The sequence below is a fragment of the Diceros bicornis genome, chromosome 4, assembly GCF_020826845.1.
Source record: "Diceros bicornis minor isolate mBicDic1 chromosome 4, mDicBic1.mat.cur, whole genome shotgun sequence".
NCBI classification, from domain to species: Eukaryota; Metazoa; Chordata; class Mammalia; order Perissodactyla; family Rhinocerotidae; genus Diceros; species Diceros bicornis.
Window position 1 is genome coordinate 51,523,059 of NC_080743.1, and position 16,916 is coordinate 51,539,974.

A 16,916-nucleotide genomic window follows, 5' to 3' on the forward strand; every position below is an offset into this window, starting at 1 on the left:
CAGGCTCGGCTTTGTGACCTCCCTTGGTGTTCCTGTCCTCTCCCCACTCCACACGAAAAAAGTACATCTGGATTAGAGATGAACGGGACCATTGTTCTAGCCAGCCTCAGAGCCAGCGGACAAAAGACGACTTGTGAGAACGAGGGCAAGGATTCTCTCTCCTCCCCTAGACATTTCATTCTCCTCCCGAGAGACCAGTAGGTTGTATCTGAGGGGAATGTCCATGTGGGCCTGTGGTGGTCGCTCATAATCCTGTAGGGCATGGGGGAGGCAGCCTCTTTCCCCAAAACCTCCACTGATGTTTGGGGTGGAGCCCACTTGTCTTTCCTTGTTCCACAAGGCTGATGATGAAAAATGTGATGGAAAAGCTATACCTCATTCATAACCATTTTCATTTTCTTCCCTGGAAGGGCTGAATTTGATAGAGAAATCCTCTTTGCCATTATTTTCTGAAATAACTTTTATATTTTCCTAATTTCAAAAGAAATTCATAATCAGTGGGGAAAAGTTAAAAAGCATAGGAAAGCATAAAGGAGAAAAGAAATTAATTCCTCTACCCAGAGATAACCACTGTTGCAGTATTATGCTTTATGTTCTGTCTGTTTGTTTTGTTTAATCCTGGGCCAACTCTGAACATTCTCCTCTCAGGGTTAAGGGAACTTTCATTTCAAGGAATATTGAATTATCAAATGTTGCAGCAGGGGATGACTTTGAAATCATCCACCGAGCTCCTTTATTTAGGGTTGAGGACCCAGGTGCACAGGGCACTGACTTGCACCTTGATACACAGTTGACGTTGACAGTGATTGAGGCAGGACTCGGGTCCAGTCTCCTGGTTCAGTGTCCACACCTTGGGTCCTGCAGGCCCGTCCGGCTCAGTTGGCTGCCATCCCTTCTTGAGGACATTGATGCTTTAAGAGTCTCATGGCTCCTATATCTCCTCCCCCAATTGGTGTTGCTGACATGGGCCGAGCTTGTGGAGAGAGCCCTGGGAAGTCCTCCTGGATAGACCAGGCAGAAAGTGGTTAAGTCTTTGCTGTTGCAAGAGACAAATACTTCATACCTGGTTGCAGACTCTTCCCAGCTGCTCGTGCTGGCTCGGTAACATTGAAAGCATTGCCCTTGCTGAGAGAGGCGTGACTGGCACCCAAGACTCTTTCTGATGTAGGAAGGGAGATATTTTCATCTCACTCCACCCCTGATTAGAGAGAGTAGATACTAGGGGTGCAGGCTCTGGAATCAGAACACTGGTTTGTGTCCCAGCTCTGCCAGTTGCTAGCTGTGTGACCTTGGCTAAATCATTTAACCTCTCTGCCTTAGTTTCCTCATCTGTAAATGGGGAAATAATAGTCCCTAAGCCATCAGGTATGAGGTAAATGAAAGCACCTGACATGCAGTAAGTGCTGAATAAATGTTCGCCACGATTAGCGGTGACCACATGTCCTTTCTTCCTTCCTTCTTCTGAGCTTTGTCTTCTTCAACTTTCCTCCTCCCGTCGTCTGATGACCTTTGGCCAGTTTCATGAGGTCAATGAAGTTTATACCCTGCTGCTTCCTGCCTTCTCCTGCCCCCCAGGAGTCAACTTTCCTTCCTTCTCAGCAGCCTCACGGAGGTCTCTCTGCTTTGGGGGCCGTGTCCCCGCTGGCCGGCCCAGACCAAGGTTCCTCCTGGGTCCTTCCCCATCTACGGTGTCTTCATGTCTCACTTTGCTACTCTTGGTGTCCTCAGTCCCCACCCCAGTCAAACCTGCCTTGTGGAAAGGATCTGCCATTACCATTTATACCTCCGCGTGTTTAGTCACCAAGTTATGCCTTCCAGGACTGGATGCATTCTAAGCCTTATTAAAAGAAACCTCAGGAGAGGGGACCACAATTTCCCACTGGCGTGTCAGCACTGGTGTTTCACCCCCTTCCCCGGTGGCCAGGCTTAGTCTCACTCCTACCCTGCTCTGCACCACCCTCACTTCTTCCTCACCCCGTCGAAGTGGTCAGTGCACCTGCCTGTTGTCTGGCCCTGTGGGTCCTCCAGCTGTATCCAGACTCTCTCCTTCCTTTTCTGATTGTATCCCACGACCGTGTCACTGCTCCCCACATGATCATCCTCCCTCACGTGGGCTCCCGGCTTTCTAAGCTGCTCATGCATCTCTATGTGGTTAAGAGCTTGGAGGCAGACAAACCTCCCTTTGACCTCTGGCTCTTCCCCCTCCTCGTGCGGAAGCCATACTTCCTTCCGCTCTGAAGTAGAAAGAAGAAGAGTACCAACCCTGTTGTATTGTGGTGAGAAGTAACCTGGTATTTAGAAAGGCATGGCAATAGTGCTTGGTATATGGTAAATGCTCAATAAATAGTTGCCATTATTAATAATACCAATACTAATAATTTTTTTTTTTTAATTTTTTTTTCTGGGGAAAATTCACCCTAAGCTAACATCTGTTGCTGATCTTTCTCCTTTTTTTTCTTCATCCCCCCCCCTCCAAAGCTCTGGTGCAGAGTTGTGTATAGTTCTAAGTTCTTCTGGTTCTTCTGTGTGAGCCGCCGCCACAGCATGGCTACCGACAGATGAGTGGTGTGGTTCCATGCCTGAGAACCAAACCTGGGCTGCCGAAGCGGAGCGCCCAGAACTTGAACTGCTAGGCCATCAGGGCTGGCTCCCAATACTAATAATTAATAATGACACTTACTCCCCCTCTCTTTTGCTTCTGACCAGACTATAGGATACGACCCCATCATTTCCCCAGAGGCCTCGGCCTCCTTCGGAGTTCAGCAGCTGCCCCTGGAGGAGATCTGGCCTCTCTGCGATTTCATCACTGTGCACACACCTCTCCTGCCCTCCACCACAGGTAGGTGTGTCCCTACCTTGTGACTGGCCATAGACAGGATAAGAGTGGGCCCTCAGTCTGAGCTTTCTGCAGACGCTGGTGACTAGCTGTGGGGAGGGCCCCACCCAGGTCCTGTAAGCATGGGGCATTGTGATGCTGTGTTAGGTGGCCCTGCATCAGACAGGAGGAGTGAGCTAGCTGGAAACGCACGGGGTGTCTGGGTGAGCTGGGTCAACATGTTCGACCAGTGACCCTGTGGATACTTTCTGGGCCACCGCAGACCTTTACGGGACCTACACGAAGCACTAAAATCTCAGGGTCTTCTAGGATGTTTTTAAACTGAATCTGGTCCAAATCCAGAACAAGGATTCCTGCCCCAGAGCATCTGAGAAGGGAGAGGTGAGACCAGAGAGGCCGTTGTCCCGCAGGAAGGAGGCCTGTGTGGAAAGAGCTGGTGCAGGGGAAGGGGGGGGCCTCTGGAGCCCATTCTGAGGGTGCGGGATCCCAGGCACCGTCGCCTCAGGAAAGCTCTTCCCTCCCTTCCAGGCTTGCTGAATGACAGCACTTTCGCCCAGTGCAAGAAGGGGGTGCGCGTGGTGAACTGTGCCCGGGGAGGGATTGTGGACGAAGGCGCCCTGCTCCGGGCCCTGCAGTCGGGTCGGTGCGCGGGAGCCGCACTGGACGTGTTCACAGAAGTAAGTGCCTGGCAGCTGGCGGATGGGGGAGGAGGGCAGAGGTAAGGGGTAGAGGGGCTCAGGGTAGGGAAAGCCCAGCAAGGACAAAGGTCTTCGGCTTACTAGTGTCTGTGGTAAATGGGAGAAATTGTGTTGCCGAAAACAACACTTTTGATTGAAGAAGCCCTTGCAGAGCTTGGTACAGAGGCAGCTGTGTTGTCTTCTGCAGAACTCAGATTTTGGCTAGGACCCAGTTCCTGATCTCAGGCTCTTCGACTGCTGCCATGTTGATAACTTCAGGGAAGGCAGAGTAGCAAATTAGTTCTGAGGTCAAGGATTTGGGGCAGGAGAGAGAGGTTTAATGTATTCATACAGTTCTCTGATGAAATGATTCCCATTGCCAAGAAGACATTCCACCCAGTGTCCATAGGCTTTCCTTTCCTCTCTTCCCGGGGAGGGAAGGAAGCCCGAGGATAATGGTTAGAAGCATTTCCTGGGTCCCCAGGTTGGGCCGCTCTCCCTAGGTGTCTCTGCAGGAGGAGGGAACTCAAGCTCTGCTCACCCACTCCCCCCACCCCCTTGCTCTCACACCAGATGGAAAGATGAAGAGTGCATTTGCACTTGAATCCCATCAGCCTCTCTTAAAAATCCTGGCCCCAGCATCAGAGATCCAGGCGAAAGAGCATGGACTCTGTATTGGGCAGTGGAGGTTTGCTAGTTATGAGCTGAGTGTCCTTGGCAAGTCCGTAGCACTCACTGTCTAGTCCCTTCCCAGGGCAGTAGTGCCATTCCCTGCCCAGGGTTTGTACTCCTGGTCTTCTTTCCCAACTAGGCGTAAGCTCCTGGAAGGCAGGCATGCCTGGCCCTTCCTGTATCTCTGTCTCCCTAACAGCACCTCCCTCGCTCTCCAGCCTCCTCGTGGCACCTACTGCTATGTGGCTGGCACCCACAGGCCTACGCTGCCCAAATCCAGTGGGAGCCAACAGAGCCCTGGGGACATGATCAGAAGAGAAGAGGCCTAAATAACATTTCCAAGGGCAATACAGTGTGCCCAGTGAGCAGAAGGGGTGGAAGGGAACCTGGAGGAGGGTAGAGGTGTCGAGCTGGGCCACCTTCCTTGGTGAGAGCCACCATATGGAGTGCCTGTGAAGAGCATGACGCTGTGCTAAGACCTAAGAGGAAGTGCGGCACGGATGCAGAGCAGGGAGTTTCGGGGAAAAACCTGTAACAGCAACAATAGCTGCCACTGGTCGAGAACCTCCTGTGTTACGAGTGTATCATCTCCACAAAATGTTATGAGGTAGGTAGTATGAACCCATTTTATGGATACTGAAACTGAGGCTCAGAGAGATGGACATTTGCCCAAAGGCGCTTAGGTAGTAAGTGGTGGAGCTGAGATTTGAATCCGGCCCACAGCTCTGTCCACTCTGCTGTGGCGGAACATTCATGAGGAAGCCGTTATGGAATCCAGTGACCACCTTGACCAAGCAGAAGCAGAAGGCAGCATCACTCCTGCCTTTCTCCCCTCCACTTCCTCATACCCTGGGGCAGTCCATAGCGGCCAACCGAGAGGTATCTCTTTCTGGGCAGGAGCCACCGCGGGACCGAGCCTTGGTGGACCACGAGAACGTCATCAGCTGCCCCCACCTGGGCGCCAGCACCAAGGAGGCCCAGAGCCGCTGCGGGGAGGAAATCGCTGTCCAGTTCGTGGACATGGTGAAGGGAAAGTCTGTAGCGGGGGTTGTAAGTGTCACCACGTGGGGCTGGGGCCCGGAGGTCAGAGGGAAGAGCGGAAGGAGGGGGTCTTGTTGATGGGAATGGTGACAGCGGGGGTTAGCAGTGGTGTGGTGACCAGATTCTGCCCTGGAAGCAGAAGATAAAGGTCTCCACTTGAGCCAGCCCTCTGGGTGGGGTGGCAGGAGCGTCCCTGTCTCTAGCCTTGATAGCCGAGGCCTGGCACAGGGAGCGAGCTTAGCCTGTTATATTGTAGCCTTGCTGCAGAGGCTGTGGCTCTTCCCAGGGCCCAGCCTCTGGAGAAAGGCTCCTTTGTTCTCCACGTTCCTTGGGAATGAAGGAGTGTGGCCAGGGTGACGGTTGGATGCTGGGGGTAGGGGCATGGCCTGTGGAGAAAACCCTGTTAGGGAGCGCTCACCTCGTAGTCTCCCCCCGAGCACTCCTTTCATCGTGTCTGCCCTGCCCTGACAACCTGCACCCCTACCCCCATGATGAACCCTCCACACCAGCTGGCCCCATTGCTTTCCCCAAATCAGGGCTTACTGTCCCCACCTCTTATCTTTGCTCACACTGGGCCCTTCCTGGGACGTGTTTCTCCTCCAAGCCTAACCTGACTTAGACTTAAGTCCTGTCTCATTCATCCAGTCTTCAGACGTTCCTTGAGCTCCAGTGGGCACCAGACACTGTCATAGTCCTTGGGGGACACAGAGATGAATAAGGAGGGCACAGGTCTCCTGCAAGGGGCTCGCCACCCTTTCATGAAGACTTGCTTGGCCTTTCCAGCTCCATCTCAATCTTTTTGCAACAAACCACATTCTCTCTTGTTATTAAGGTTTCCTGAGTTTATATCTTTCTCCTTAACTTAATTCTAATTTCTCTGAAGGCAAAAAGCCAGAATGTAAGCTTCCTGCATAGCTCACGTGGCTCTACCTAGAGCATTTAATCAATACTCTGGTGCTGATTGAATGAGAGTGGCGCGGGGCTGGGTGGTGGTCCCTGACCTTCCTGGCTGACCCTCAGCACAAGGGTGCTCACTGCTGAGGACAAAGAATGGAAGGAGAGACACAGGATGGTTTGTCCAGCCCTGCCAGCCTGGTTTGAGAGCCCAGCTCTCCAGGCCACCCTGCCCTCTACACCCTGAGACAGTAAGAGACCAGCTACTGCCCTGTAGGAGGACCCTGCACGGGTGTGACGAGCAGGCCTGGAGAGCCTGGTGGTGGCCACAGGATGGAGGTCAACAAAGACACTTGTTCTGTCTGTGTCTGTGCGCGTCTCTCCTCTCTTGACTGTCTGTTGGCTCCTCGGGACAGGGCATGCCTTCTCACTCCTTGTGTGTCGTAGGCTTCTGAGCCGGGTTCCTTCCTCCCCAGTAACGCTGGTTGGGACCTAGGCTGAGGTTTGGGCTGCGACCGTTGCCAGCCAATCCGGGCTTGGCTTTTCCCTTCTCAGCCCTTTCTCAAGGCAGGTTTCTGCCCTCACTTGTGAGTTATTCACATTGTCATTAGGTAGCAGTGGCATTTCAGGCGTTTTCGCGAAGGGGACTCCCTATCATCAGCTCCATCAAATGGAACCGCAAAATGTCCCTGTCTTACTTAAGAGGTAAAATCTCTTCGTCAAAATAAACTCAGGCAAATTTAAGTCTTCACTCAAAACAGCTGATGGTGTAGAGTAGGCATTTGGAAAGAAAGACATTTTTGTCTCCTAGGAAATCTCTCTCCCTAATTCTTTTCTGCGTCCTCCCCTGTTCGATTCTGTTCTAACCTTTGACACAGAGTCACATTAGGGTCAGGTTGTTGCCCAAAGGCACCCGGCTTTTCTTGGAGCTCTCCCCCTCATCTTCTAGAGAAGACTGAGGACCCTCCTTTTGTTCTGCAGACCTGCAATGAGTACCTCCCCGGGGTTGGGCTGTGCCCCGCACAGAGGACAGAAACAAGGCCTGGTGCCTGCCTTCGAGGACTTCTTGGTTGCGCACTTTTCCTCCACCTGCCGCAGGCTCTCGCCCAGCCGGCTGTTGGTGGCACTTCAGCTCTGCTCCCAGCAGCTGGCCTTCCCTTGTCCACTCCCAACTGCTCTTCCTTTCTGACCCCCTTGGAGAGGGAGGGAGCCCTCAGGCCAGGCCACTGCCCACACAGAGGCTCTAGAGGGAAGCCCTGCCTCCTTGCTCGTTTCCAACATCCTGACTCTCTTCTTGAATTCTCCGCCAGTTATGTCTTTATGAAAACAGGAATGGAAGCACCATCTTTTCTTTTCATTGAATCTTGTAGCTGCTTGTTTGATTTGCAACAAACCCTAGGTTTCTAATGAAATCTTTCTTAGATGGTTCCCTTTACAAATTGCCTCATAAAAGTAGCCAATACTTAACTCAGAGCTGGAGCATCTTGAACCACAAAATGGAATAGAAATTTTGACCCAGGAGAAGCTGGCTTTGTTATCAAGCCCCTGGTGGGGTCCAGCCAGCTGGACCCTAGACTTGCAACTTTAGAAAGATATGTGGCTTCCACCTCCTTCAACCTCCTGGCACGCCTGTGGTGGACTTCACAGGGGTCAACGTTTGAAGTGTGATAGGATCATCAAAAGTATATGAATCCAGCTTTATAAATTGTGATGTTGGGTCAAAGTGTTTAGTGACAATGAAACATTCACATTACTTTTTTGTCAAAGTAGAAAATAAAAATGACGACAAATTAGGAATGCCATCCCAGAGAGACCTACCACTCTACGTCCAAGTGATCTGTGACTCCCCATTCGCCTTACGTCAAAGACCCACCTCCCTATTGTGCTGTCCAGAGCCTCCCCCAGCATGGAGGGGTGGGGCTGGCACAGTTCAGGGAAGGGAGAAATGCCTTTTGTCCTCCTTTCTTGCGATTTGGAGGGGTCTTAGCCTTTTCCGCCATTTTCCGGCTCTGCAGCTCTCCTCAGCTCTAGGAACAAGCTGTTGTCTTGTTGGTGGCTGATGGAGGTTGTCATCCCCCAGACACGCAAAGCAGGGATGGCCCCATGCCTTCTGCTCTCCACGTGGAGCTGAGTTTCGGCAGCCGAGTCAGGTGGGTATGCCCTGCCCCGCCTCTTCCTGACCTCCGCTCTGCTCCCCCTTTCTCTGCAGGTAAACGCCCAGGCCCTGACTAGTGCCTTCTCTCCACATATCAAGCCCTGGATTGGTCTGGCAGAAGCTCTGGGGGTGCTGTTGCGAGCTTGGGCGGGGTCCCCCAAAGGGACCATCCAGGTGGTAACACAGGGTGAGCCGGGGACACTGCAGAGGGAGGGGGAAGAGGGGCATGGACTCTGCACTCTTCTGGGTGTGTCTGCTGCATGTCACAGACAGTCAGGGATTCAGGTGACCCTGGTCTTGTGCCTCCATGTCACATGTTCTGTCTGAGGATGGCTCACTTGCTACCAAGTGGGGACAAAAGGGAGAGGGCTACAGAAAGTCATTGGGAAATATACTTAATTTTCACAAAGCATGTTTGTGCAGTGTTTTTAAGACGTACATGTTTTGGGTACAAGAGAGACCTCCACAAGAGACGGAGCTTCATGTGAGAGGCAGGGGATAAGTGGAGGGAGTCCTGAATTAAGTGACAGATCTCTGATTCTAGTTTTGACCCTGTCGCTTACCTGCTGTGTGACTTTGCCTTCCCTGAGCTGTGGGTTCTTCACATGTGAAGTGAGAGTTGGGGCGGGAGTGCCGGATGAGGGGGTGGGGACATTGTGTGCTCTGTGACATGCTAAGCCCTCAGACAAGCTGACAGTCCTTGGGGGCGTTTGCTCAGCTGGGGTGTGGGAATGAGGGCAGTGCCCTCTGATGCCCTTGGCCACCAAGCAGGCTCTGCCATCTTTGCTGCGGGTCCAGCCTGTTATAGATGTGGTTGAGAGACCAGGGAGGCTCCGGTCCCTTAAACTGAGAGACTTGTCCTCCCTATTGGCTGTTGGAAATCTACTCACCGGGGGAGAGATTGGGGGTGGGGACGGGTGGACCCTGAGCATCACCAGTACCACTGAGGGTAGAGCCAGGGGATCCCCGCTGGCCTGGCTGCCCAGGCCCCAGAGGAAACAAGGCAGGGAGTGGGCAGCAGTTGCTTCCGTTGTCCCTTTTTGCTTCCATTTCCTGAGGCCAGCAAGGGCATGAGTGCCAGGTAGGGTGGGAATAGGGCGTTTTTCAAGTGTCCCCTTGGGGAACGGCAGGCAGCCAGGCTGGCCAGGCCAGGGGCAGGTGTGCGGGGGCAGGGGAGTGGGGCTGAGTTCTGGAGAGAGGTTTCCTAGCCTGGTGTAGTGTGTCCTGGGTGTCCTGGTCTGGACCCCCATTGTGCCTCGGCTGGCTCTCTATGCTCCAGAGGAAGCAGAACTGCCTGGGCAGGCTGGGGTTGGGCCCCAGGGCAGTGAGGAGCCTGTAGCCCAGAGCTGGGTGCCAGTGGTCTCCTGCCAGCTCCTGCGCTGCTCCATGGCGCCCTTACGGTCTCTTCTCTCGGTGCCCAGGAACATCCCTGGAGGACGCTGGGAGCTGCCTAAGCCCCGCAGTCATCATCGGCCTCCTGAAAGAAGCTTCCAATCAGGTGGATGTCAACTTGGTGAACGCCAGGCTGCTGATGAAAGAGGCTGGCCTCAATGTGCGTACCCCGCCTGCCTCCCCTCCCGGCCCCCATCCCCAGCGCCATCCTCCCCCTGCGTTGTCTCCCGCTGCAGCTCAGCGCCCTGCTCATGGCGTGGGAGCCCTGGGTCCTGCCATGGATGCTGTCTCCCGGTGAGAGGTAGCTGCAGTTTCTTCACCTGCAAGTGGAGATAGCGCCTGCCTCCGAGCATCGCCATGAGTGAACTGATACTCATGGAAGTGCTTTGTGTATAAGTGCTCTGTGAATGGGAGGCGGTAGCAGCACCCCCATCTCACAGCCCAGGAAACTGAGGAGCCAGGCTGCGGCTGGCCGGAAGCTGGGCGATAGCTCAGCGCTCTCAGGCTGTGACTCTCCGTCCAGCGCTCCTTTTACCATAGCGCCCGGTTTCCTGATTAGCTTGCAGACTGCGGGAGCAAGCAACACATCCTTTTAGCCTCTGCTGCCCCTCATGGCTCCCCTTTGGTGTCTTCCCCTCTGGTTCCCTTTTTAGATCAAAGTCTGTGTCTCTCACAGACCTGGCAGAAGCAGTGGGCAGTAGAGCTCCCACATCCCCACCCTTCTCCTCCCACCACTTCCACATCCCACTCAGGCCACTGATGCTGTGCAGGAAGCAGGGAATCGGAGCAGGAGGGGCCAGGCTGGGTCAGCCTCCATGGAAGGCCTGCTAATCTGGGCCCTTCTCACAGCCCTGCCTCCCTCCCGCCCTCCTCCTCAGTTCCCACCCCTCTCCGCCTTTACCGGTACCTGAGAGATCTCTCCTTGTCCTCCCTTTAGGGAGTCATTGACTGTCCCAGGAATCTAATGCTCAGGGGCACAAGGCTTAGCCCATTTTCCCTCTTCTCCAGCCCTGAATTACAGAGCGTGTTGGCCAGGCTGAAGCCCTACAAATTGGCCGTTAGGCCGAGGGAGGGACTGGGCGTAACTGTGCCTCCTTGCCTTCTTTCTGCAGGTAACCATCTCCCACAACTCTGCTGCACCAGGGGAGCAGGCCTGCGGGGAATGCCTCCTGACCGTGGCCCTGGCAGGTGCCCCCTACCAGGCTGTGGGCTTGGTCCAGGGCACCACACCTGTGCTGCAGGCCCTCAACGGAGCTGTCTTCAGACCAGAAGTGCCTCTCTGCAGGGGCCTGCCCCTGCTCATGTTCCGAGCTAGGCCCTCCAACCCTGGGATGCTGCCTACCATAATTGGTGAGGAAGGCCTGTAGGGCTGGCTGGTGCCCTTGAGGCAGGGGTGGGCATGTTGGGGAGGGTTCTGTCCTAGGAGTGGGCTCCATGGACCTTTACCTCCTTCAGGCCTTCTCCATGCCTCAGGGCATCTTTGGATCTGCAGCATACAGAGGGTCTGTCTTGCCAGTTTCTGGAACATTTGGAGGGTGGTGAGGGAATTCAGAGGGAAAGTGCCTTATCGAAGGTCGCAGAACAGTGTGGCAGGGGTAGGATCCCAGACCCCCTGTTATTAGCCGGGCTGCTCACCCTGTTAAGCACACGGTTTAGATCTGCCTGTGGAGCCATATCATACCTGGCAGCTCAGAGCCAGAGTGCAGGCTTAGTTCTCCTGACCACAGGCCCCAGTAGACCGCAGGCGCCAGTAGACCGCCTGATGGCAACAAAGCCTGTCAGGGCATCACCTCCAGCAGTCGTGGACATCTTGGACCTACCTCAGTCCCCTGGTGCCCGGGCCAGTGGAGGTTTTGGAGTACTTGCACTTTGGCAGAGAGTGTCCAGACGTCAGAGGGCCCAATTTCACCATCCCTGCCAGCTGCCCAGAGGAACTTGCCTCTGCTTTCCTCTCTTGCTGTTGGTCTGGATAAAACTGGAGAGTTTTTTTTTTCCCAGTCATTTTATTGAGGTCATAATGGTTTATAGCATTGGGTAATTTCAGATGTACATTATTATTTATCAGTTTCTGTATAGGCTCCATCGTGCTCACCACCAATAGTGTAATTTTTATCTGTCATCATACATATGTGCTCTAGCTCTTTGTGGCTGGATCTTCCCTCCCTGCCTTGCCTGATGGTCAGGGTGTTCTGAAAGAGTCTCTGGAATAACAAGGGAAGGTGGGCAGGGGCCCTGTTTTTCCCTCTTTCAGCTCTTTGATTCTGAGACCGTCACCTGCCGTTGCATCTTTGATCCCAGTAGTCCAAGACTTCTGACCCCACTCCCAGCCTCTCGCTTCTCCTTCCCCCATGCCCTGTGCCAACCAGAGGTTTCTTCTACTTGCCAGGCCTCCTGGCAGAGGCAGGAGTGCAGCTGCTGTCCTACCAGACCTCGGTGGTGTCCGATGGGGAGACCTGGCATGTCATGGGCATCTCCTCCCTGCTGCCCAGCCTGGAGGCCTGGAAGCAGCACGTCACTGAGGCTTTCCAGTTGCAGTTCTAACCTTGGGGCTCACCAGTCCATCTCGAGGGCTGTTCTGAAGAAACCTGCCCACTGTGATCAACAGGGAGAGGAGATCCACCTTCCTGGGGCTGACACTGTGCTGCAGACCCCTCCTGACCCCTGTAGTACAGCAATAACCACCTAATAAAGAGCCTACCCCAAATTGCCCTGCGTCTTTGCATTGTCATCACCCTGAAGAGCCACCAGAGGGCGTCCACAGGCATCCACGGGGCTTGGTTTTGGCTGCAGAAGGGTAGCGGGTATGGAGGCTGATCCGGAGGGGTGAACTGCATGCCTGGGTCTCTGTGCTTTCAAGAGGATCCCTCTCCTGTCTCTCTCAAGTTATTCAGAGGCATTTTTATAGAAACAAAGCTTAAGGTATTTCACATTCCTGTGGTATTTCAGATCCCATTCATCTGGAAATATACGTGTACCTTAATAAATGTAATTCAACAAACATGCACAGTGTTATGTGCTAGGCACTGGACTCAGTGATTTGCCTGAGAGGACGATTAAAACCCAGACTGCTCCCATAGAAGTCTCCATCTGGTAGGAGGGACAGCATGCAGAGGTCACTGGAAGCAGTGAGGAAAATGCTACAGGTGTATATGAATTCTCTTGAGTCCAGGAGCAGAAGTCTTGGGCTGAGGATGTTGTCTCCAAGGAGATGTTTAGAGAGATTTCATAAGGGGAAGGAAGTGTGAGGAAAGGTGGGGCGTGAGGATAGTTGGGGGCTTCACAAAACAAGCTCAGTACGGGTTGGGCGGTCTATTACTTGATTTTTTTTTTAAGATAATTATAACCAAAGGGCACTCCCTCACCTTTTTTGGTTTCACCATTTGAGAGTTTTCTCCCCCATCAGTAGGGGATGCCCTCTCCCTACCTTGTGCCCAATAGCATCTGTTTTTGAGACTCCTACCCGGACTAAGAAGGCCCGGCACAGGGCAGCTGATGGGTGCTGACAGCGAACCCACCACTTTGGCCTCCTTGGTGCTCTGGTTGAACTAAAGGTCAATAGGAACTCCACTAGTTATCGCCAGGCTAGCCTCTGCAGGGCGCCCAGAACGTGTTTGGTGTGGCCTTGCTATAGCAGACCTGGGAGGGGATAGGCCTGGACATGCAAGGCTGGCTGTGAACAGCTCTGACCTTGAGTAGTGTTTAATTCCCCTAAGCCTTTGTTCCCTCATCAGTGAGAGGGATAATGATGCCTCTCATAGAGCCACAGTGAGGATTAAATGGATTAAACAGTGTTTATGGGAAGTGTGCTAGGCACTTGGTGAACACTGGTTTCTTCATCCCCATGGCTTTCTTTGCTGGTAGATGAGCAGGTCTCACTGAGTCTCTTACAAAGAACCATGCACCAAAGAGCCCTCTCCTTGACCTTGTAATGTTCAGCCAGATCTGGACACGGTGTGCACTGATGTCAGCCAGCTCCTTCCTTCCCATTGGAACGAGATCTGCATCACGTGGCATCTGGTGAGGGAGTCCCTTGAGCCTGCTGATCACTAGAAAAACAGGCTGAGATTGATGAGGTTAAAAATTGAGCTCAATTTTCAGCCGCTCAGCCTCTTTCCTCAAAAGTCCCTCGACAAACCGCATTCTGTGCTCTAAGATGATCAGAACAATTCTAGAAACCCAAATTCCTTGAGTATCCCAAAATATCTTCCTAGACATGGGTGGCGTGAGAAGGCATGAGACAATTTCATTGAACCAGGCTGTCCCGTGGCTGTCCACATAAATGCTCCCAAATTTAAAAAGACAAGATTAATTTTAAAATCCTGCTGGTGCTACACAGAGGGTGCTGTTTACTCCTTTATGTAACTGTGGTTTGTGGCATCTCTGCACCACCTAATTTTATTTTATTTTTCTTGTTTATTGCAGTAACATTGGTTTACAACATTGTATAAATTTCAGGTGTATATCATTATACTTCTATTTCTGCATGGATTATATCATGTTCACCATCCAGATACTAGTTACGATCCATCACCACACACATGTGCCTAATTATCCCTTTTGCCCTCCTCCCTCCCCTGTTCCCCTTTGGTAACCACCAATCCAATCTCTGTTTCTATGTGTTTGTTGTTATTATCTACTACTTAATGAGTGAGATCATATGGTATTTGACCTTCTCCCTCTGACTTATTTCGCTTTGCATAATACCCTCAATGTCCATCCATGTTGTCACAAATGGCTGGATTTCATCGTTTTTTATGGCTGAGTAGTATTCCATTGTGTATATATACCACATCTTCTTTATCCATTCGTCCCTTGATGGGCACTTAGGTTGCTTCCAAGTCTTGGCTATTGTGAATAACGCTGCAATTAACACAGGGGTGTGTGTATCTTTACACATTGGTGTTTTCATGTTCTTTGGATAAATACCCAGCAGTGGAATAGCTGGATCGTATGGTAGTTCTATCCTTAATTTTTTGAGGAATCTCCATATTGTTTTCCATAGTGCACCACCTAATTTTAGAGTGGATTTCATTCCCGTGTATCTTGGCTGGGAAGTAGAAGGCTCGCTATAAGCTCAGTGATGGAGGCAGGGCAGGTGCTGGGATGGGGGGAACTGGCCTCGGAATGCTGACTCCTGGAACTCAGAGGTTTAGAAGCATGCGAGTGCGTGCGTGTGTGCGTGTGTGTGTCTCCCCTGGAGACCTGAAGTTGCCTCGTGGTTGGTGGCTGGACCATTCTCACATCTGTTTTAGAACATGTTGAGCATTCTTGCTTGAGGTGAGTATAACATGGCTCTGCCGTTATCTAGTAATCGCTCCATCCTCTCGCCTGCTCTAGATCACTCGAGGCGATTTTTTGCTCACACAGGGAAGTTCTTCATCTGCATGACAGTAGCAGGCCTTAGGGTAGAAATGGTAACATGAAGATTGGAAAATCTTTCCCTCACGTGCTGACCTTCACAGGGGGAGAGGGCTTTGTTGAGAGCTGGCAGGAGTGAGTTTTAATGAAGTGGACCCCAGAGGAAGGCCCAGGGCCCAGTAACAAAGCTGGTGAAGACGGGGAGTTGAAGGGGCCGGGAACCTCTGTCTGTGCCATGGTGGCAATGACCAAAGCCATCCTGGGTTCCCTGCAGTTGAACTCAGGGTGGCTATTCAGCGGGCACGCAAGGGTATGGGCGGCATCCATCCAATTGGTCAGCACTGTGATATCCTCGTTGTTAAATATTTTTAATGTCACTCCCGTGTTGTGTCCAAATGACTCCCAAGTGGAGGCAGGCCTGGCCCAGCATTGGGTGATGTGGAAGGTCCTGGTTGCTAAGGCCAATGGAGGCAGTTTCAGTGAACTGTGTGGATAGAAGTCAAGGCCTCAAGTGTCTTAGCTCCAGAACTCAGGTGAATGTGGGCTGTTCTCCCATGACTACAGACACGACCCCAGAGATCTTAGGAAAGGCACATCTTGTCCTGCCAGGATGCCAACTAGACTGAGGTTCCCAAAGAGCTGACTGAGGAGGAGCAGGCAACAGGGCCAGCAAAGGGGCTGCTAAGGGGCAGCCACAGCTGGTGTTTTAAGAGTTCAGCCAGCACCCTGAGAGGGCGAGGAAGGAAGTCAGCTGATGCTGGATTAGTGCTCAAACTGGGGCTTACCTCGGATTTTCTGGTGTCTGTTGTGACACGAACAGCCTTGGGCAAACAGTGAAGTGGACGGGCCCAGCATCTCATTCCTATGTGACCAGTGCCCCATTATCCCTAGGGCCACCCCCCCCCCAAGCCAGCCCTGCCCCCCACCAGTGGAAACCATCATCTCTCCTCCAAAGTGCCTCTTTCTCCTTGGGGTGACTGAGGAAACTTTCTAAAGGAAATGAATGACAATAACTTGATGTCTCCCACTCCTCCCCCCCTCCCTCCTCCCTCCGCAGCTCAATTCCCACCTCCTTAAACGATTGCTTTTTTTTTTTAATTTTTTTTATTTTTGGTGAGGAAGATTAGCCCTGAGCTAACACCTATTGCCAATCTTCCTCTTTTTACTGAGGAAGATTGGCCCTGAGCTAACATGTGTGCCCATCTTCCTCTCTTTTATATGTGAGACGCCTGCCACAGCATGGCTTGACAAGCGGTGCACAGGTCCACCCCACAAACCACTGGCTGCTGAAGCAGAACACATGAACTTAACCACTATGCAACCGGGCCGGCCCCACGAATGCTACTTTATAAGAGGATTCTGGAAAAAACAATGCTCTAACCAAAGGAGTACAAACAATCCTGTAATGGAAAAATTTCCTGCCAGGTATCAAAACTTTTTTTTTTTCTTTTGGCTGCAGAAGCCCAAAACTTTACCTATTAACCTCTGCCCTGTGTTTATTTGTCCAGATAATACTGGCAAGGCATGACACGGGAGCTTTGACCTACAGCTCCCACAATCATTTCTGGCTCCTGTCTGCTGGCTGTCTGTACTGTGTGTTTAGATCAGAGAAGGAAGCTGGGGGTGCAAGCTGTGTTTCCCCACCTTTGTTTCTCCTGTACTTCTCAGAGGATGGAACTGGAGTAGGGGATGGAGAGTGTGAGGTGAGTGCTCAGCGATTTTACTGCTGTGGCAGTAAGTGTGGGGTCTGGAGAGCGGGGACCTCAGAGCCAGGAGGTCTGGCAGGCTTCTCTGCATGTCTACTGCTGTATTTTTTTGTGTTCTGGTTTCCAGGAAATACAAGAATCATTTCCTCCTTCTCTATTTTCAAAATTGTATTATATTAGCTCAG

At 52.3% G+C, this 16,916-nt stretch overlaps 1 protein-coding gene across 1 annotated transcript in view; it reads left to right on the plus strand.

The window, feature by feature from the left end:
• Nucleotides 1-12,371, plus strand: part of PHGDH (phosphoglycerate dehydrogenase) — a 33,160-nt gene extending 20,789 nt beyond the window's left edge. The window contains exons 6-12 of the mRNA XM_058538922.1: nucleotides 2,707-2,839; nucleotides 3,365-3,513; nucleotides 5,083-5,235; nucleotides 8,330-8,462; nucleotides 9,697-9,827; nucleotides 10,780-11,017; nucleotides 12,054-12,371. Of these exons, the coding sequence (XP_058394905.1) occupies nucleotides 2,707-2,839; nucleotides 3,365-3,513; nucleotides 5,083-5,235; nucleotides 8,330-8,462; nucleotides 9,697-9,827; nucleotides 10,780-11,017; nucleotides 12,054-12,208 (1,092 nt within the window). The 3' untranslated portion in view covers nucleotides 12,209-12,371. The remainder of the gene's footprint in view (nucleotides 1-2,706; nucleotides 2,840-3,364; nucleotides 3,514-5,082; nucleotides 5,236-8,329; nucleotides 8,463-9,696; nucleotides 9,828-10,779; nucleotides 11,018-12,053) is intronic.
• Nucleotides 12,372-16,916: the final 4,545 nt, after the last annotated feature.